Source organism: Orbicella faveolata, unplaced genomic scaffold (genome assembly GCF_042242905.1).
Source record: "Orbicella faveolata isolate gen_17 unplaced genomic scaffold, um_ofav_v1 contig_36, whole genome shotgun sequence".
In the NCBI taxonomy this organism is placed as follows: Eukaryota; Metazoa; Cnidaria; class Anthozoa; order Scleractinia; family Merulinidae; genus Orbicella; species Orbicella faveolata.
In genome coordinates, this window is record NW_028301565.1 from 7,098,319 (window position 1) to 7,120,092 (window position 21,774).

At 40.0% G+C, this 21,774-nt stretch overlaps 2 protein-coding genes and 1 long non-coding RNA gene across 7 annotated transcripts in view; 1 reads left to right on the forward strand and 2 right to left on the reverse strand.

Annotated features, from left to right (window-relative positions):
- LOC110064678 (uncharacterized) overlaps nucleotides 1–6,855 on the reverse strand; it is a 14,854-nt gene extending 7,999 nt beyond the window's left edge. The window contains exons 1-3 of one of the 2 annotated variants that reach the window (XM_089274671.1): nucleotides 6,753–6,855; nucleotides 6,590–6,679; nucleotides 2,380–2,572 (exon numbers count right to left, since the gene is read on the reverse strand). In XM_089274671.1, the coding sequence (XP_089130797.1) occupies nucleotides 2,380–2,560 (181 nt within the window). In that variant the 5' untranslated portion in view covers nucleotides 2,561–2,572; nucleotides 6,590–6,679; nucleotides 6,753–6,855. Of the gene's footprint in view, nucleotides 1–2,379; nucleotides 2,573–6,589; nucleotides 6,683–6,752 lie in introns of both variants that reach the window. The other variant, XM_089274670.1, reaches the window with a different exon arrangement.
- Nucleotides 6,856–9,091: 2,236 nt separating this feature from the next.
- LOC149102134 (uncharacterized) lies at nucleotides 9,092–10,525 on the forward strand. The gene is made up of 2 exons (XR_016202527.1): nucleotides 9,092–9,525; nucleotides 10,314–10,525. It is a non-coding gene; the product is annotated as an uncharacterized LOC149102134 (long non-coding RNA).
- A 1,711-nt stretch (nucleotides 10,526–12,236) lies between these two features.
- LOC110064671 (uncharacterized) overlaps nucleotides 12,237–21,774 on the reverse strand; it is a 29,728-nt gene continuing 20,190 nt past the window's right edge. For all 4 annotated transcript variants that reach the window (XM_020771757.2, XM_020771756.2, XM_020771758.2 and 1 more), the window contains 16 exons: nucleotides 21,552–21,650; nucleotides 21,286–21,373; nucleotides 21,008–21,054; nucleotides 20,374–20,773; nucleotides 19,628–19,944; nucleotides 18,960–19,250; nucleotides 18,207–18,464; nucleotides 17,449–17,751; nucleotides 16,786–17,160; nucleotides 16,475–16,558; nucleotides 16,052–16,267; nucleotides 15,589–15,678; nucleotides 15,030–15,304; nucleotides 13,878–14,043; nucleotides 13,431–13,544; nucleotides 12,237–13,139 (listed from right to left, as the gene is read on the reverse strand). In XM_020771757.2, the coding sequence (XP_020627416.1) occupies nucleotides 13,440–13,544; nucleotides 13,878–14,043; nucleotides 15,030–15,304; nucleotides 15,589–15,678; nucleotides 16,052–16,267; nucleotides 16,475–16,558; nucleotides 16,786–17,160; nucleotides 17,449–17,751; nucleotides 18,207–18,464; nucleotides 18,960–19,250; nucleotides 19,628–19,944; nucleotides 20,374–20,773; nucleotides 21,008–21,054; nucleotides 21,286–21,373; nucleotides 21,552–21,650 (3,114 nt within the window). In that variant the 3' untranslated portion in view covers nucleotides 12,237–13,139; nucleotides 13,431–13,439. The remainder of the gene's footprint in view (nucleotides 13,140–13,430; nucleotides 13,545–13,877; nucleotides 14,044–15,029; nucleotides 15,305–15,588; nucleotides 15,679–16,051; nucleotides 16,268–16,474; nucleotides 16,559–16,785; nucleotides 17,161–17,448; nucleotides 17,752–18,206; nucleotides 18,465–18,959; nucleotides 19,251–19,627; nucleotides 19,945–20,373; nucleotides 20,774–21,007; nucleotides 21,055–21,285; nucleotides 21,374–21,551; nucleotides 21,651–21,774) is intronic.

The window sequence follows — 21,774 nt, forward strand, 5'->3', positions numbered from 1 at the left end:
ATTAGTCAATGAGTATGCAATAAATTTAACGGTAATTCAATTGTAAATAAATCATTTGAATGTTACTGCTTAGTACTTAATTAACAGATATGTTTGTCTTGGTGTGATATTTCAAACACAGTCAAACCTATCGTAGATGTACTGTACGTGACCACCCAAAATGTCAAGTCTACTAGGTGGTTTAGGCGGGGGGGCTCAGACCATATAGGGTCAAAATTGTACCTCATTAGCATATGGTAACTGCAGAAACTTACCCATGTTTTAACTGTTTTAGTCATATCAAAAGTCAATTTGGGGAAAAAATTCTGGTACTTCCCAATGAGAAATTTCCATCTCTTATACTACCCAGGAATGCGACAATGCTACAACACTTTATTATCTAATTTTTGCTCTATTATTTGTCAAGTGGTCACTTACCAGAGGTTAAAAGCAAAAGAAAATTTCAAACTTTTACCCTAAAAGTGGTTGTGGTCGCTTATGAGAGCTGTTCGCTTACAAGAGGTTCCAAATATAGTGATTTAACTTGGAAACTTTGGGTATTTTGGAAAACTGGTCACTGAGGAGAGGTGGTCACATACAAGAGGTGGTTGCAATCGGAGGTTCGACTGTGTGTTTCATCAGGAATATTGCTACATACATGCGCAACTCTTGTAATTACATTATGCTATAAACAGGAAATTTTGAATGTCGCAGACATTTTTTTTTCATCATGTCGGTGTAGAGAATATCAAGAGATTATCACAAGGGGGCATTCATATCCCATACTAAGCCTTGAGGTCGATCTTTTCCACCTGTATCTGAAGTTTCTATTTTTTTGGAACACCGTCAAATCCCACTTTGAAGCCCCCCAGTTGTAAGCTCCCCCCCTGGATATAGGCCCTATAAGGTATTGTTCCAGATATAAGTACCCCCCAGATATAAGCCCATCTATTGTTAGATTATGAGCAGTCCCTCTTTCACTTAGTCTGTTGTCCATGACGTGAAAAAAAAAACTGCGAGAGAAAAATAGCCGCAAAATCCTGGGGACTAGGAGCACGCAAAAGGAGGGACTATCGCCTAAGCCAGGGAGTTTGACCTTTCACGGCCATGTGATTTTTCGGTGTAGGATTTCTTATCTTGACGTCCTCTTTTATCACCTGTTGTCAAGAAACCCCAAGAGATATCCTGAATAAAATCACTCTACTCTACTCTTCTCGCTGAGTAGCAAGGCAAAAAGATGCCGTGAGAAGTATATCTTCATTCCGTGTTTGTTTAGCGAAACTGGCAAAGAAGTTTTAAAAAGATGGCAAAGGAGACATCTTGTAATGATTTCTTCTGCGTCTCACTCTGTAGGTGTAAATCTAAAAGTTATTGCAAAAATCTCAAATGCAGAGTTTCAACCAAGAATTTACATTATGTATTTTTTGTTTTCTTTTTCTACATTATTTTTTTACATTATTTGACATAGGAGATCATCCAACTGTGGTGACATGTTTGCTGATAGCAGCGGAAAGTTTCAGGAGAATGTCCAGTTTCAAGTGAAAGTCTGGTTCAATCTTTCAAATGGACAGCAGAAATGCCAAGCTCAGTGAATTCATGTTCTACACTGAATTGTTCTTGGATGATGCTGTTGAGCGGCAAAATCACACGCTCGCATTTGGGTTTGAGGCAGAAAGCTTCACCAAACAAAACAATAATTGGTAAATTAAAATCTTTCCAAAGCCTGTAGGCAGAATTGCAAGAACATCATGGCTAGCAAAGTGCGAAAGACACAAAGATACAGGTAAAGGTTGAACCAGGAGCACAATGCATGATTATGGCAACTCTGTGTAATCTGGGCTCTGATATCCATCTTATGGAGGTTTGTCAGTTTAAACCCTTAATTCCCCATTGGAAAATTTCACTTAGCTTGGTAATTGATTTTTCTTTGAAACTTTTGGGTTTTAAAACTCCCCTTAGCTTCTAATTGGCTTGCATTGCACAAATATCATTTTGTCAGTTGTATAGTATGAATCTGATACATGAAGTTTCTGAAAGTCCCCATTACAGGCTTTCAAAAAGGCGGTACACATCACGAAAACCATGTTTTAAAGTGTTTTGCACCAAAGATTTCCGGTTGAATGGAAAGGCTTGATCCCCTGTCTAATTTTACTTGGAAGTATAACATGCATTATTGATGGCAAGGTGTTCCAAAGTAATGAGAGCTACGAGGAGATTCTCCCAGGTTCACATTGCTTTGCCTTAAATTTCATCAACAATACCTAGTAGCAAAGATAGTGGATCATGTGCATCCGCAGTCGAGTGTCAATTGATAACCTCAATCGAGGGTACCCATCAACACTCGACTGCAGATGCCTTTAGTACACATGATCCACGATTGTTACAAGACAGTGTATTTACCTGGTTGCTCAAGGTCTGAATGTTTTTGGTTTCCACTGTCCAGCCAGAGTTGTCCACTCATGCTCATCCAGTTTTCCACCATGTGTCCAAAATTGTCCACTGTGTATTCGTGTTCGTCCACTGTCCATGTCCATCTAGGTGTATCCAGTGTGCCATCCTGGTTTGTCCACTGTCTGTCCATTCTTGTTCATTGCTGAGTAAGTATTGAGAAATTCAGAAAAGATTCTTGTTGCTGGTGAAACTATCAAGAACTCAGTCCAATGACTATTGTTAAAAAAAACATTTACTGTACAGAGATAATTTATATTTTTTAACAGATAAACCCAACCAAACCAAAAATGCCTATATGCCTATCTCAAATCATTAATAGGAGGAGTGAGTACAGCGTACGGGTGTAGCTGTAATATTCAGTCAGCCTGATAACCACTGAAAACAGATGAGATGTCTTGCATTATTGAGGCACCTTCCAAAATTAACTAGCAACCTCCCTGAAATGGAAGGTGTGTGCCTGGGGTATCTGGGAGCTTCCACTGTGGCCAGCAAGCCCCAGCACCAGTAATGAGGACCAGACAACCCGATAATGGCAAACTCTGAACGGTTTAATGACAAACACTAGAACTACAACACAATTGCAACAAGATGGCAATCCGGAACATGTGAGAGAGACTGAGCAAACAAAATATGCATACCAACAAAAGTTAAGTCAATCGTTAGCTCATTTTAAGACCTTGATGAGGAAAAGACTCTTAATGGATAGCTAACTGAATTTATCTAGTATGGAATACTTTAAATCTTCTAATTCTTTAGCTTCTATTAGATTTTAATTTCTTAGTGCATTCTAAATTTAATTCACATAGAATTAATTTTATTGTATTTTATTGTTGTTTGTTACATATTTCACTGAAAAGCCCCTTGGGGATGTGGGATAAATGTATGTATGTATGTAACTAACAATGCCCGCTGACGCAACCTCTTCTTCTTTAAAAATAAAAATAGAACTACCATGGTCTAAGCCTAACAAAGAATGAGGTTAGAAATAACAGGGAGTTCGTTAACAGTTCTATGATAAACAAAAGGTTTCTGAAACGAATGTTTGGATAAGGGGACAGTCTTGCAACTTCCAAAAATCATGCTAAATGTAAGTAAGTTAGTCCAGTATGTATTCCTGCAAATTACGCTGGGGGTCTCTCAAAGGCTAAAGCAGGACCCCTGTCCCACTTTAAAGGGTTGAAATGGGGATATTTGGTTTTTGAAAGAAAGAGCCTGGAGCCAAGAGAGTTGCCACGGCAATGTCTCTACAGGTGTCATTTTGTTTCTTTTGTGATGTACATTTCTGGTGCCAAAGATTTTTCATTTCATAGTCACTTTAAGAAGTTAGACTTTCACTTCATTTTCTGTCAAAACCAAGTCATTTTATCTGTCAAAATCTATTATTATTTTGTCCTTTTTTTTCTGCAAGGTTTGTGTAATTGGAAAAAAAAAATTAAAAACTGAACATAAAGTTGGAAAGATACATGTAGATATTTTAAATGCACCACACTTTTTCATTACTATGTTGTTCTAGACAATAATCATCAGCTCACTCTTCTGAGCATCTATCATCCATACTAAACAGTGCATGCATGGAAACCTTCGAGTATTAAACCTTTTCCTTGATATCTTTATTTTTACAAACTGATTTTCTATCCAGGCTTTAAGCCAGGTGGCTGTCCGGCATCCTGGGGATGGCCACTTTTCAAAAGAAAATAAATAAATAGAGCAGAGATGTTGTTGATTTGCAGTCAGTAATTTCATAATAGTTCAAACAAATCACTTGATTTCTACAGTGATTCTGGAAATGCTTTTGAACACACCATCTCATCTTATTTCTACTTTAGTTTCCTTTGGTTACTTCATAGGTGAATACCGGACACTCTTTTCCCATTTACATGAATTTCACCGAAAGGAATTTTGTGTAACCAGCAAGAAGCATTCCTCCTGGTGAGCCCTTGTTGGTGACTACATGAAGTATTAATTTGTGAACCAGCACAAGTCGTTTATCATTCAAGTCCAGTCAATACATTTATCAGCTGAAAACCATGGAAAACACACCTTAGACGCTTCAATTTTTCTAAATATTCTAAGGGGGCATGTCACAAGACCCCACCCACCTAGCGGGATGGGACCCATATTTGCTAGTGGACGGCCACTCGCAGAATCCTGGCTAAAAGCATGTTTCTATCTCTCACCCAGGCACTATCGCACCCTACTTTGAAATGCATTAAAAGTACTTTACAATGACGACGTGGTATTGTTATAAAAATAAAGGCTTCCACGGTTTCTGGCACCATCTTGATTGACTGGAGTGGAAATTCAATAAAACACAAACATGCAATCTTTTCCTCTTATGCTCTATACCAAATGTCATGAATTACAAAGAGATAGTGTCAGTGAGTTCAAAAGTAAAAGTTTCTACTTGACAACATGCAATGATCTTTCAAAAATTGTTTGTGCTCAGTTGTCAATGTAAAAATTAGGGGAACTCTGGAAAATTTTTTTGGGAAAGTGATTCACCCCCCCCCCCCCCCCCCGGGAAAAAAATTGCCTGTATGCCTATGTTGAGGATGATTAACATTTGAAAGTTTTAATGACTAACAAGTTAAAGGACCGAGCAAAAGATTTTATCAATGACATTTGGAGGACACAGCTGTGCCCAGAGGCAAGGAATCACAATTTAAGTTTTCAATGCAAATGTCTCTAAATTTTCCCACAAACCGCAGTTCTATGTTATGAAGGGAAAAGGGAAAAGAAGTGAAAAAACAATTGTGGCTGTGATAAATTACAATTTGCAGCTAGACATGAGAAATTGGCTTCCCAGATGTGAGATTCGCACAAATGCAAAGCCGTAAGCTATTAAGGTCTGGGAGGAAGGGAGAGTTTAAGTACGTTTTAACATCTTAGGTGTTGTCTAAAATCAGCACTTCAGGGGTTCAAAATTTCCTTTCACCAGCTTCTAACTCAAACAAACTGTAGCTTACTGATATTTTTCCTCAAAACAAAGGGCAAGTGTGCGGGTGTGGACAAAACATGGGGTAGGCTATGGCCTACGCCAATGGCCTAGGTTATGGTGTAGGCCATGGCCTACCCTGTGGCCTACCTATGGCCTACCGGTGGTCAGAGTTTTAAAAAAATTAACAAAACATCAGTAAGAGTCAAATGAGTAAGGTGGCATAAGATTATATCCCTCGTGGTTTCTTGTATCCCTCTGATAGGGGTATACGAAAAAATCACTGACTGACACTAACAGTTACTAACGCCATTCATCACATGTTTACACTAGCACTCCACTCTATGTTACAAACTGGCAGCAGGTATGGATTGTGAGGCTACCATTCTGGATATTCCCAGGGACCATGTAACATCCGCTCTTTCCCTGCGGGGGGGGTGGGGAGGGAATCCCATATACAAATGACGGGGGTGCTTGACATACCTTATAAGGACCAAAAACGCAGTTTTGGTACCTCTTAGGGTGTTTAGCCTCAAAAGGTCCACAGCGGGAGCTTTTGCAAAATATGAAAGGAGATAATGTCTTAGGTAAAAATTGGTACCTCTTAGGGGAGAAAAAGATTTCAAACCACGCCCGCAAAACAGGATCTTGGTACCTCTTAAGGGTTCTTTCCAAAATTCCCACCAGCACCCCAGTCTTCGTTATATGGGAGTTTCCCTGGGCCCTTCCCCTCCCTATTAACCTGCCGTTATGGTTGATTGTTTGGCCTGACTGGAGAAGCTAGATGTCGAAGACAGCGAGAAATAGGACCTTTCAAGGCTGAGTGCTGTAAGGTTTGCATTGTTCGGTACCTCTCATGTTGAGAATCGTGTTACTGACTTTTTAGTATACCCCTCTCAGAGGGATATAATTTTATGCCAGCTAACTCGTTCAACTCTTACTGATCAATGTTTTGTGAATTTTGTTAAAAATTTGACCACCGGTAGGCTATAGGGTGGGTCACAGGGTAGGCCATGGCCTACACCATGGCCTAGGTTATGGCCTACCCCACGTTTTGTCCACACCCCACGTGTGCGATACATGAAAGAATTTGAATTTCCCGCTTTATGTGAGACACTTAAATTTCGGACATTTAAACTTATCTAATGGCAAGAACGAGACGACGACTGAGCGTAAAAACCAATATTCGTAAATAAAAGTATTTGAGTTAAAGCTTAAGCTTACCCTAGCAGTTTAGCATTTCAGCTTCCTATCCGGCTGTTGTTCATTTGCGAAGGTCAGTCAACGTGGTCCCCATTTTATGTGTTTTGTAGCCTGCTGAAGGCATAATTCTTGCATTGAGGTACAAATACACAACAGAAAATACGTTATGAAAGGCTAAAAATACCAAAGGTAGTCTCTTCATCGATTGTTTGGCGAAAAAATAAGATTTTAACCGGCTCGAAGCTTCGGCAGCCATGTTGTGTTTCTCTTTCGTTCCCAGTCTCTCTTGCGTCAAGGAAACGCGGGAAAGACAGGGGCCGATAAGGGGCGCTTTCCATTCGCCAAAAATTTCCAAAATTTTCGAAACGGGGTCAAATGGTACGGGAATTTCCTGGGAAAAGTTCCAGAAAATCCGGAAATTGTTTAATTTCCGAAAAGCAAACCATTCAACCGAAAATTCTGGAAATTCCGAGATGAAAATCAAATGGACTCTTTTCTCTCGAGCTGTTTGAAAAAAAAAACATCAACTTCGTGCAAATTCTCTTTGTTACTTGGTGGCCTGACGCTTCCCATAAGGCATAATATGATACTCTATGGCAATTGTAACTCCAAAAAGAGAGTTGAAGCTAAGGACCACTGACCGCGCGCTGAGCGTGGTTTGTGAGTTTCACATGGTGAATGGCGGATTAGGACACGAGTTACAGAATAATAAAAAAAAGTACTTTGTAATAAAAGTTTCATTTCTTTTAGGGGAAGCAGAAATCGTAAACAGCCCGTTTGGGTTGTTCGTTCAACATTTCATAATGAGAAATTGTAATGTAATATCTAAGCTGGCTTATTAGACTTATTACTTTTTTTGATGTCATCCGCCTTCCTCGGTTAGCTTGTATAAACAATGACACGCTGTAGCCGTGAAGTCTGTAATTGCCTTTACAGGTAAACGCCATGCAGTCCACGGACGTTTCTAAATGATACGGCTCCAGTTTAGGACCTCAATACCCTGCTCTTTTGGACAGTTCGGCACAGAATGATTTTTATAATGAATATTGCTGCTAGGGAAGTGTGATTAGCTGTCTCGAAAATATTAGAACTTATCCCCAACAAGATAACAAGGTTTATACTACCACACTGTTAATTATATTATTTCTCGACCCCATCATCTTTTTACTCTAATTTTAATTAAGTTGTACAAAGTGGCGAATGAGGATAGTGATTGTTTTCTGGAGTCTTCGTACTGAAAACTGGGTTTGATATCCTTCTTTATTTTTATGCTATACACGTTTCTCATATCTCCTTAATGACTGGTCACAAAGATATCAAAGCAATATTGTAATTCGTGTCGAGTGTTCATAGTTGTACATCTGGTCTCGATAGTTAGTTGATAAGACAACGGTCAAAGTGTTAGCTAGCAAATTTCTGGGAAAATTGTAGTTTTAAATGGTAAGAATATTATATTCCCAGTTTTAGAAATTACCATAATTATCATTCCTTCTACGACCGCCTACTGGGAACAGTAATGAGTGTAGGCATTATTAGGTTTTAATCATGCTTTCTATTTGGTCACTCTTCGAGACAGCTGTTGATTTTAGCAGGGAATGTGAAAGACCAAGGGAGATCCAGATTGAGTCTAAAATGAAAAGCCATCAAACAATACCTTGCCGTCATGGTTTGCCGGGATGTGGCTTTTCAATATAACTTCTAGTTTTGCCAATTGTTGTCTGAATTTCGACACAATGAACATTTTAAGATTATCATTCATTCTCTTTGTGGCTTTTCTAAGGACATACTGACTTTTCCAAGTAACTTAATGAGATCAAATTTAGACTCTTAATTATATTTGTTGTCCGTTGGACCATCCATGGGGAGATCAAGACAGTTTCAATCCAGTTTCTTGCCCGTCGGTTCTTTTGTTTATTCGCAAAAGAAAATTATTTTACTGTATACATTGTTATAACTCCTAAATTCATTTTGAGTAGAAACCAAGAATTAATGCTCTAGTTGTTTTAATTTCCGTAGTACTAAAATTGCATCTTACATAACTTGGTTTTAATGCATACTAGATTGATTCCATAGCATAACATTTGCACCAGTTGGTCGAAATACCGTTTGATTTTTGATTCAAGATTAATTTATTTCAAGTCATTTCCGTCGGTTCACAAGCAGAGTAAAACTGAGCGAATAATTAGCGACAAAAACACGAGGATGACTCCATGTTCTGTCCGAACAACTGAAACGATTTTCCGGCGCGAAGAATTCACTCTTGAATACCCAATTCCAAACCCTAAATCTACGGGTATCTAATTAACTTGAGCTTAAAAATTTAAAAATGACACGTAGTAATGAAACTACAGTTCACATCACATTCACAGTAGTACTATATGAGCTTTGTTCAAAAACTAATGGAAAAGGTATTAATTGATTGAAAGGAGACCAATAATATTGCATGGTATGATAAACCATCCTAGAGCAGAGTAAAACTCTGTCGAAAACCGGCACCCCATGATGGAACAAAAAAAGAAGCATAGTTAACTTCCCCATTCCTTTATTTTTTTAACACAAGTTTCATTTATTTGATTTGTGACGAAGCACAAAAATTGAATAGTGTTTTAAGTGTAGAAACAACACATTATTTTTAATTACAATGTTCAGTATTAAACTTCAATTCCAGTCGATCGAGGAAATTAAACTGACGTTTGTTTTGACAGTTCTCATGGGATAAAAACTCGGCTCCGTTAGAATTTTTATCAACACTTTACAGTTTAGCTTGGCCATCAGGAAGATCGACCCGCTTAAGAAGAAGAGCGAACTCGCCATAAACCTCACCTAAAATGAAAACTAAAGTAATGCTGCTTTTTGCACTCTTACTTCTTGCTAGCTCTTTTGTAACAGAAAGCGATGCCTTCACAGCGGGAGGAGGGGGAAATCTTCCCGGCGGATTCAGAAAGCGTGAAAAGGAAGTGAGTTGCTGTTTCAGAATATATTGTTTAAGGCACTGAAAAAATTCCTTCACTACTGAAGTCAGTTCCTATTACCGGAGCTACTCAATGCTCCTGTTTTGTACTCTTCAGCTCAAGTATATCGTCAATGTCACTTGGACGTTGAATTTAAACGGGTTGGTATTGCATGTTCTTTCGCAGTTTTATGATTTGCACACCACACGAAGACGGATTTAAGGGTCAGATATTTTGCTGTATTTCATGATCAAATCGATGCGAAAATTATATTTGACTAATTAGCGAATCGTAACTTGTTAAGAGAGAGGAAAGTGCAACAAGAGTTACGCGATTTCACCGCGCGGAGACACAAGGGCAGAGCTTGAAAAAGTTTGCCTGATTTTTCTTATTTCGAGATCGAAATCTTGTGAATGCATAAGTCATTTGTTACTCCAACCTTGAATAGCTTTCTTTCAGCGTACTGTTAATTACGTACTATACTGTAAACTAAACTAGGCCATTGTTTAGGTTTCCAATTATGGCAGTACGTAACGATTTAACTGAAAAACCAGGGCAGAGTTTGCAGTTTGCCCGATCTTTTTTAATTCTGAGATCAAAATCTTGACCTCGTATAATTCATACGGCATCCTTGAATGGCTTCAGTGTACTGTCACGGTATAGTTATGTTCAGGTTTGTATTTATGTTAATACGTCTTTTAGCAACTAACTTTTCGAGGTCATGCTTATGTAATTCATGACAGTTGATCAATATACTTCATGTACAGCCTCACAGACAATCTCTTCTATTTCAGCACCAACTGGCCGGGAGGGCCTTGTGCTCAGCAGCCAGAGAACACTGCAGGCGGGAAATCATATTGAATGACACTGAATGAGTTCTGCCCTTCATTAGGCTGACCCGAGCCAGGGCACTGTTACTTGCACACGGAGAACAACTCTGAATTATCCTTATCATTACAATGTAGATTGATCAACTAATAAAAATTGATGTAACTTCTGGAAGTGAGCTCTAGAGTTCTGTCATGTTGTTTGATATGTTAAGGTAAAAAACCTCGAGATATTTCGCAATGGCTATGTTAGGCAAAGGGAAAGTTAAATGTGTGAAATGGCAATATGCACAATTCTGTTGATAATAGAAATCGTTAAGGGAGCTCAGTCACGGTATTTTGAGTTATTTTGGCCACATACAAAATTACCTTTAAATGGTAGGAAACCTGAAAATAACAGTTTAACCAGATAGAAAAACACCAAAGAGATAATAAAAACCATAAAGGAACAAGGATGGCTAAGGATGGAGAAGATTAACACGGATTACAAACGACGAATTTGAAACATTGAGGCTAAACTTTTCAATATGCGCAAACCGTGACATAGCTTAAGAACAAGATAATAACAGTGCCGGCCCTTTCTATAGGAAGGAGCGATTGAGACGATGTTTGTCCATGGCAGGTTACTCCCGAAAGCATTGATCAGTTTGCTTTACATCTCACTGATGGATTACCCATTTATGCACCTGATGAGTGTAGAGAGGAACTATGGAGTTAAGATGTGTTGCCCAAGATACCACGTGGGTAACACAATCATTTCTTCCCAATATATAGTAGGCGTCGAAGGAAGGGGAAAAAATTTGGAGAGGAAAGAAATGGAACGAAGCTCCTTCTTCATTTTCTCCTTCCCAACCCTTTTCAAATCCATGCGTAAGCTACCGAGCGCTGGATCAAGAATCCAACATAACATGAGGCCACCACACCTCCCAAATAAACTAATAGCGGAGCTCCAGCTACCTGAAGGGGTGCCAAGCGGAGCACCACACTCATAGGAGCCCGTACATTGGCTGGCGGTATTGCTCGTGGGTGCGTACGCACGACAATGACGACAGCGGAGTCGCGCAACATGGCGGCCATACCTCAGCTAATAGGTTGAACGAGACTTGCAGCCTTGTTTCACGGCATTGGACATCGATGATATGAATTGACACCTGTCAAAACAAGGTATTTGCTTACCAGTATCACATGATCATATCGCTTGCTCTAGCTTAGAGTTCATCGAGGTCACATGTTTTTCCGAAGTTGACCGCTGCCCAGGAACTGGTTTTCGATTGGAACGCAGGCTCAAACCAGGTTAACTTACTGTAATCAAGAGCTCTGTTTTTAGGCTTGGCTAAGTGATGAAATAAATTCTAAAGTTTCAGTGAAAAAAGAGCAGCTGATTTCAAAATTATAAACAAGACTAATCAAACCTTGGATGCAAAATGTGCTTTATGCACAATAGATTCATTTTCTTCTGTACTAAATTTCGCAATTTCCAGTTTAATAGCAGTCCATGAAAAACTCTCCGTTTCATGTCATTCAAACATGTTGCGGTCAATGGTATTACACTGACTTGCCACGAAGAATGAAACGTTTACATTTATCAGAGCAAAGTGGATTTAAATGTGTTTGTAGAAGTGTGCTGCAATAACTGAACTCCAAGGTGATCCAGAAGCCCTCGGTTTATTGTGTACAGAACCCGCGTGATATGTTGCGTGACAAGCACACAAATGTGTTAGGTAACCTAACAAGCGAGATCTGGTCATGCTGTATTAACAAATCCTCCGAATCTCCACCGAGTGATAACCTCACTATACCAAATAAGTCATGTACTCTCCCTAACTCTAGCCCCAATTAACAAATGATTTGGGCTGGTTACTGGACTAAGAAACAAGCAAAAACAAGAAATTATGCAAGGGCAATTTATTGGAAACTGGACTAAATGCAACGAAATCGCTTCATGGAAGCAATCATTTACATAAACAGTGAAGGTTACATAAGAAGAACATGGCTTGAAATTTCAAAATGTTTTGTACTATGAGCTCAACGTACGAATGTAATGACCAAGCCTTCACCACAAATGTAAATAAGTAGAGCGGTTACACTTATCGGATGTCAAACAGCACTACAGTTTACAGTTTACACATAATTCTTATCAAACAGTTGTCGAAGTCAGTGTGAAAACCTTTTTTAAAAGTAGGTTAAAAAAGACTTCAACGTTCTTTAGCCCGAAATCAAATCAGTGATAGCTCTCTAAGTACTGGGCACAAAACTGAAACCAATCAAAGTTCTACCTGCACTTGCCAGCATATTACACGTGTGGACTTTGATCTGTAATGACTTCCATTAGTTTAGTGGCAGAAGCGCGCCAGATAGAATTTAGTCTTGTAATAGTAAACAGGAAACCGCTCCACTATTAAATTTGAATTTTTTATTCTAGACGAAGGTGCTTTAGTTCTCCTTAGATTAATGTTGATTTTATACGAAACAATAATCCAGAAAGGATTTCAGCTAGCGAGTTATCTTTGCTCACTCTGTCGAGACTAAAGCGATAATAGAAACTTATAAGGGGAAAAAGAGCAACTTAGCTTCAACATATAAATATTTACAAGCAACTGATTTACTTATTTATTCCTATACAACAATTCTCTTATCTTTCGTGAATACGCTTTCCGTATTAAAACGTCTATCGCAGGAAGCAGTTCACGGCATTTTTGTGAAACAAAGTTTCAATAAATATTCTACTCTTCCAAGAAACTTGTCCAGATCTGATCCTTCCTCGTCTCTTGTCACTAAAAGCTCTGAAGGATTCTGAAATTTAAGGAGAGTATGTCTTAGCACTGACAGGAATTTCGATTGAGAAGATATATCAAACGCGTAGCGGAGTATTTTTGACGAACTTCGAGGTGTTTGGAAATGTGGTCAAACACGGTCTTTCGTGTTTGATATGTTACTTCTCTGTCGAAACTAAACTAAGGAGAAAACGGACAACGCCCTTCCCCCCCCCCCCCCCGATTTCCTTCATTTAAACTTGATGAATTATTAATGAGTTTGAGAAGCTACGTTTTGATTACCCGTGTGATAGCGAGTTCGCCGACTTACCTGTACTTTTCATGCAGGTAAAGGCTCTTTTGCCGGTCTTATAACTTGTATGTTTCCGTTATTCATCACAGCAGCTATCTCGCTTACTGGCGATTGATGTGTTTGTCTTAACATCTAAGGATAAAAGTTCATAAACACAATCAGCGTTTCAATAAATGACCATAGACCTTTCCCGTATTCCAAGAAACAATGGCGCCAAGTCGAGGTCAGGGTGGACAAAAATACAGTAAATGTATGAAAATGTCCACCCCAACCTCGCTCTGGTGCTATTGTTCGTACGCACTGAAGTGGAATGCAGGAAAGGTCTGTTACCTTGACCATTCACCAAATTCTCACAGCTAACACTAAGAGAAATATACTGAGAGAGAACCCAATAGGTAAAGAGAATTCATATTTCGGTACAGGAAAGTTGCACAGAATCAACTGAGTTCTATGCTGAATTCTCACCTGTGGCCCAAAAGACGGTTTTCCTTTTTTCTCTCTGTATATTAAGTAGCCTACAAATGCTCCCATGGCAACGGCAAAGGTGCCGAACACCACTCCTAGAGCTATAATGCCATCTCGACTAACACTCGCTGTTTTCGATGGCTCTGTTGAAGTAGATTCCTTGACACTGTAATGAGAGAAAGACAAACAGATCAGTTTAAAAACTGAAACACGGATTTATCTTATTATAGGAAATTAACGCTCGTGTTAATTAACGTATTTGAAATTAACGCGAGTTAAATTAACGCGAAATGAAGATAAATTTGCTTCCCAATAAAGGAAATTAACGCGAGAGAGGACGCAAAATTTCAAAATGAGGGAAATTAACGCGTCTGCTACACCAAAAAAAAAAACACAGAATTTGTTGAGAACAGAAACCTATTTATTTCAACACTGTAAAGCTGACAGCGAACACGAACAAAATTCAGTTGAAGTACAGCAAACGATTTACTTATGTGAAAGATTGATGTGAAATGTAAAGTGGGCGAATAAAATTTATTGTTTGGCTGTGTCAAGTATGTCTGGAGTGTGTCACAGATTTGGGGGAAAAAATGGTAATTAACGTTGCGGAAATTAACACGCAACTTAATTAACAGCGCGGAAATTAACATTAACATAAATTAACGCGAATTTCAAAAATTCGCATTAATTTCATAAAGCGTTAATGCCATGATTAACCGACTGGCGACTGACTGCCAAATCATAACTTAGTCAAATGTGAAAAGAATGCTTCCCAAATAAACATTCCACAGGGTATTTTCATGTGAAAAAGGCTCAATTTAAAGACGTTTCCAAATAACACAAGCATACAAACGTTTGCAAAAACATTACATTCCTGTTACTGTTGATTGCATCGTTTCAAGACGGTTTCCACAGTCCTCCTTTAGGACTTAGCAAGAAAACTAACTGTTTCATGCTCTTGTAAGATGTGGCGTAATTTTGTTTTAATCTGTGAACTTCTACATGCCAGTTTGGCAAAGATGTCCTATCAAGAACAGACTTACAACTATCAACGTAGGCCAACGTTCTTTACATTAAACGTTCTGTATTTTAAGAGTGAAAGGACTTGGTTCACGATCTGTCAAAGACCGAAAGCAAGTGTCAGTGAGTTACCTAGGTTGGTGATGATCAAGCGGAGTATTGAGGCTCCCCCCGGGCCACACGATCTTTTTCTTTATACTGAGTCCTTGATCCGGGGAGGGATCGTACGAACCAACTTTCGTCCACAGATCTCCGCTTAAATTCACCACATCGTAAATGGCAGGAGCATCCTGACTGGAATCAAAGAACTGTTTGCCGCCGGTTGAGCTCTCAAATCCCGTGCTCGTATCTTTCATTTTACGCAATTCTGCCACGAGTTCCTTCTGTACGTCTGAACGGGAAGTGTACTGCAAAGTGGAAACGGGCGAGTCACTTAATGGTGGAACATAGGTATGCAATGCGTACAAAATAGTATGCACCCGGAGGGTTTCAGAAGATCAACATTATCAATCGAGCATTTCTCCACAAACACATCGAGAGTTATTACATCCATTTCTCTCCATAGCTGAATGTTATCATGTTTAGCAACCTCCGCGAGATGAATTAACTGTTGAGCACTTGTTTCCTACAGAAAATCCTTCTAAGCTCTACGCCCGTCGCAATGAACAATGTCCAAGGATGATTCTCTCACCTTGTCTATAGTTCCTGCTTCATGTAGTCTTGTTAGAGCATGCGCATAAGCAAGAACTGCATCATAGACCTGTGCCACATAAGCTGAAGCCTGTAAAACGAGGGTAAAAGGACTTAATGACTGAAGAGAACATTACTATGGTAAAGAAACAAACCTTTGTTATGCTGTTGGACAGAAACGTGTATGAGGCATGTGCTAATGTATTTGAAGAAGCTAGAAAAGAAGCACTTGGTTACCTCTTTGATGCAATGGGAAGATTTTAAATCTGTTGTAACTTCTGTTTACAGTTTTTGTTTCTTAACTTCTAATGTCCCAAATTAGCGAAGCAGTGGTAAATAATTTTTTCAAAAGGAAACTTTCCTACGTTAGGAAACCTTGTACACATAGTCCACCTTCTATACATAGACTAAGAGCAAATAAGAGAGCGTGACCGCAAAACCAACAAAGTGTACTGAAAACTAACCTGCAGCACCCGCGGAGAGTGAATGAGACCTGGGTACAAGTCTGCATCTTTCTCTTTCCAGGTCTTAAGCAGTTTTTGGTACAGAGCTCCTTCACCGTGTTTGGGCCTGGTGCCTACCATGCCCTGCATGGCAAGTTGTAGATTGGGAGAGTCAACATATGTTGAAGTCGTGGCACCGTCGGTTCCAATCCACGTCCATCCTTTACCGGTCATGCCCTGGAAACAAGAGCCGGATAATATGAGCGACTGAATGTACCCGTAATTGTGGATACGAAAGGAAGAAGGTACTAAGAACAGAGATCGAGATATCTGCTGTTACATCTGTGTAATAAAAAAGGCGACGGCCGCCCTTAATTAGCAGCAATTGTGTCATGCGTTCTGTAAGACGTAAATTTACGGTAAAAGATGGGTATTTTTTGTTACCTGTTCTATTGCTTCCTGAAAGACTTTCTCCGCGTCATCGGTCGAGGTGCTGACCAGGTTTATTGCTGACCCAGCTTCCTTCATCTGTGAAAAACAAAATTTATGTTTTAGTTAAGCTGGCTAACAGACACTGACAAAATCGCTCCTCGGTGTAGAGACCGCGAGGAGAGTTTAGGAGCGCGAGGCAAACGCACGACGCAAAACCTCAATGACGGAAAGTCCTCGGTTCGTCAAATGCAATAAATAATAATGCATAAATAAATAAATAAATAAATAAATAAATAAATAAATTACCTGAGAAAACCCCCTACCTCTTTAAGATGTTCCTTTATACTCGCTTTGGTGTGCGCTTCAAACCGCTGCTCAGTAGTAATGTCGACTCCTAACTGCCTCACTTCCACGGCAAACTTACGTGCAAGTTCCTCACTGTACGGGTCAATCGTGGTGATGGTTGACACCTGTGTCCACTTGTATCTCTGAACTAGCTTAGCGAGCGCTTTGCCCTGGTACACATCAGAGGCGCATGTGCGAAAGAAGTTCGGATAGGTTTGCTTGTCGGACAACTGCGCAGACGTTGAAGCGTACGACATTTGAGGGATTTTCCTGTCTTTGGTGGCCGCAGCGATGGCGATAGAGCACTCCGATCTAGCTTCTCCGATGATGAGGTCTATGTCGTGTGGAAGGTTCTGAAGGACAACGAGCTGTTTGTTAGTTTTAATGCTCAATGAGGGAGCTTGGATTACAACAGGGCGCCCATTCATCAGGAGTTCTGAGCTTCCACACACGAGAGTGGTTTAGGATTTTGCGAGAAATCTTGAAACGTTCACAGTACATTGTACAAGACTGTAATTTGCAGTAGGTTAAATTCGTATCAAAAATTAAAGAAAAATCTCCGATAATGGGCTAGAGAGCAAGGGTTCAACAAGAAAAAAAGGCTTAAATTCGTTTTTGGGACAGATGAACTATTCTCCTACCTGAGCTTCACGCCGGCAGGATTTCGAATCTTCGCCTCCATCAACAAGAACGTAACTAAAGGCCACCTTAAAAGGTCCCGTATTGACAAGATCCACAGCAATCCTGAACGCTGCCTGCCACTCTAGTCCCAGGTCTCGTAGCGACCCCAGATCTTCATGAGTGGGAAAGAAAGCCGCGATCTTGTATGTTCGTCGACCTTTGCCTAGAATCATAGTCCCGCCGCCGGAGAACACAGGGTCTCTTCTTAGAGTGATTTCCTTGCTCTTAGAGTCGTACTGACCGAATGTGATCCAGTTGTTACCCTGAGGAATTAAGAATTTTTTCCTGTTAGAAAACATTTGTGGGAACTTACTTTGTACGCAACTTAGGGTCAATCAAATGTACATAGAATTGACTAAGTCAACGAAATGTTTTCGTTAGAAATGCTTACGATTTTTTTCAATATTGACAAAGAACAATAAGTGAGCTAGTGCCCACGACTATATAAGGTACTTCTAGCTGCTGTCTCTACACGAACCTGCTAGGAAGATCGAGTTTACGTAAATCAAAGTTATTTACATATCAAAGGTTTAACCCGTTTTGAGAAAAGGCCTACGATAGCAGAGATTTCGTTCTTTTAGCCCTGCACAACAACTCATGTAGAATGAGCGACCTAATCTTCAAAGACAAGACGCTTTGATCGAGACTTAAATCTCCCAATTAGAATAGCACCAGTGTGTAGAAAACGTAAGCAGAGTAGCGATGTTGATGCACTTACCTTCAGGTTAACAACATCGTAAAGGGGAGGAGGATCTTGATTTTGATTGAAGAACATAACGTTGCCGGTACCAGTCGCGCTCGGAAAGCCTGTGCTGGGGTCATCGAATGTCCTAAGTTTCTGGTAAAGATTGTCTCGCACGGTTTGTACATCTGATGTTCGGCTGATAACCTTTTTATTGACTAGGTCTGACAAAGCCAAGGCGACGCCATGCACTGCGTCAAACAGTTGAGCGGTGAATGCCGCCGAGGTAGGAGTCTGGAGAAAATAAGAAAGACCATCAGTGGAAATACACACCTTTCAACTGTACGTACTTTCATATGGTGCTGTATGTAACACTGTACAAAGTGGTTCAAACTCATATGAAAGCTATTGAGCAGTGCTTTCATGCGGTACAGATTATTAGGCGGTATACGGATATTCGCCTCTGAATTCGCGTCTGAGTGTAGCCCCAGTGTGAGACCATTCAAATAAAACCTACCAAGCAGGAGTCGTATAAGGTGCTCCTTTGTTCCCTTCCCTGACAAAAGAGATTTAGGATTTTTTGAAATTATTTTTGCAATTCGGGAAGGACATACAAAAATTTCTCTGGGAATTTTTTCGTAATAAATCAGCGAAAACTTTGTCCGTAGGCAGAACAGTGGAATCTGCACCACAAAGGACGAGAGTGGGTGGCTTAAGTTAACTTGAGAAGAAAGGCTATACTGAATGCAGGAATCCTTACAACCAGCAAAAGAAGAGAACATTACTCACCGGCTTGCTATGTACAATCCCAGGGTAGGTTGTGGAGTCCTTCTTTAACCAAGCCGCCAGGAACTTCAAATAAATACTGCCCTCTCCGTTCTTAGGCTGTGTTCCTATCATACCTTCCATAGTGCGTTCCAGGTCCCTCTGCTGATTGAACGTGGACGAGGTAGCACCGTCGGTCCCAATCCACACCCAACCTTTTCCCGTCATGCCTAGTTCCTTGATTTGTTGGAAGACTGTCTCTGCGTCTTGGCGGACCATGCTGATCAAGTGGACTTTACAGCCAGATGATTTCAACTGGAAAACGGCAAGACACTGGGTAAGTATAGGTATTAATCGACGCAATCGCAACTCTTCGGTCGCTGGAGGAGCTGTTAAAAGTTTCTTGTTTGGTTAAAAACAACAACAACAACAACAACAACAACAACTGAACCACAGACAAGCGAAGAAAATCAACTCTGCTCCCTTAGTTAGTGACTGTTATATCACGAACTGATTTTAAGTCATTTTGTGCGACGCACGAATTGGCTTCAAATTGAACTAAACTCGAAATAATAGCTGCTTGAGGTAGAGACACACTCAGTGGGCATCAGTAAACCAGAATAAAAGAAAGAGGATGATCAGATATGGAGAAGATAAGAGGGATTGGAAAAAACGAGCTTGAAACCAATTACCTTTTGTATCTTTGGTCTGACGGTCGCTGCTCGCGCATTTACGTCAAAGCGTTGTCTGCTGACCACACTGACTGGCACATCAGCCATACCGGTGACTTCCTTCTCAAACATGTCAGCAAGTTCTTTGCCATAAATATCATTTGTAGCCACCGTGCCAACTTCCGGGAGCAGGTACATCCGGAAGAGTGCAGCGAGTACAGCAGCTTGGTGCACATCTGAAGGACATGTTCTGAAAAAATATTTGTACTTCGCTTTGTCCGAGAGGATGGCAGATGTTGAGCCGTAGGAGATTTGTGGAATTCTGTTTTTAGCGGAACCTGACAGAGAAGCCAAGAGAAGAAAGTTTTATAAGAATGCATCGGTAAAAAAGAAATTTCTTCTGGAAAAATAAATTCACACGAGGACATCAAACGCTGAGAAAATTCACTTTACAGTAGGAAGTTAGGGGAGAAATAATATAAATAAAACTTCAACTCGGCTTCTGAATACAAAAGAAACATTAATTTCTATTCCTTCTTGTTCCAAACGGTCAAGGATTGAAATCCAGTCTAATCATGCATAATCTTAGCCATCCGTCGAACTTTACACTGCAGACATTGATTACTGTGTCCGTAGCGTAGCTATTATAGCAATTACCATGAGGTACCTTGCAGTTCGACGATAGATTAGGACAGTGCTATCGAGCTGCAGGTCTAAGTGAACTGAACATTTTGCCAGCTCAAATTAGGAATGCTAAACAAACTCACCTAAAACACCAGCAGCGGCCTGGGAACAGGATGACCGATAAGCTCCAATAACCGCAACCACATCATCTTTCGCTAGCTCCTCGGCGGCCAGTTTACACGACGCGTTGGAGTCGACACCGCCGTCTTGAATTCTGATGTCGAAATCCACCGCTAACGTCAGATCTTTGTTCATCATTTCCACAGCAACGCGAAACGCGGATTCAAATTCCTTGCCGAGCTCAGACAGACCTGCCAAGTCCGGGTGCATCGGAGCAATGAAACCGATTCTAAAGGTTGTTTTACCAGGTAGTCCCTTATCCGTGGGGGGTATCTTTGTGTTGCCCGGCCAAATGATGTCAATACTCCCTCGTTCGATGCCAATGGTCTTGTTCCACTTGCCGACTTTTTTCCAAAATTTTCCCTAATAATAGTGATCATAATGATGTTAGTGGTTGTTCTGCTTTTAAGTACAGAGGGTAAACATTAAAAGAACAGGATGTATTCGAAACACAAACACTACATCTTCAACTGCCTTAATTTTACTCGTCTGCCTTGAAGGGCAGATTTCCTATCTACGCATAATGGAACTCTAATAAGTAAACAAAAGAAGGTTAAAGGGGATTATCTGAAAAATCCAGTTGTAAAAAAATCTTACCTGGAGATTTCCGACGTCATATCCTGGAGACTCAAAATAGGTGGGACCTACGAGAAGAAGAATTAAAGAAACAAGATTTTAAGACGTATCACATACTAACTAGAGGCCCATTGCACTATGTTTTAGTTCCCTTGCATAAATTCTCCCAACCAATTTATTAAAAAGGTGTTTTAACTTCAACGTTAAATTTTAGTTTAAGATTTTAAGATGTGACAAAAATTCAAAGCTTTATCAAACACCTTGGACTTCTTTATACATTGTGTTCTATTTAGTCTTACCTTGGGCCCCTACAAATCCAGCATTTTTGTCACTGAATTTCTTCAACTCGTCAAAAACCAATTTTCTTAATTTGGAAGGAGAGTCACTCTGAAAAGAAGAAAACGTCGTTAATTAGACTGCGGGAACAATCACATTGTTTTCTCTAGCGTGCGTATCTTTGCGGGTTGACGTTCGCGCTAAAATTTGACTATTTGAAGGCATAGTTCGTCCATCTGATGTACACGATTGTTCGCTTGATTAACCATAGAAGAGTGAAAATTATTACCGATAATATTCTGCCCTGTCTTGCCAATCTGTCAAAAGCCAAATAATAAGCATACACAGCATCGTAGACTTGTGGGACATAAGCAGAGGTTGACGGTAACTACATGGTAAGACAAGAAGACAAAACAGACATCAGTTGGCTCAACAGACACATTTGTAAGAGATACAAAAGCAAAGTGGCCTTAAGTTTATCGCGAGTTCGCTTGTATGGAATCGAAAAGAAA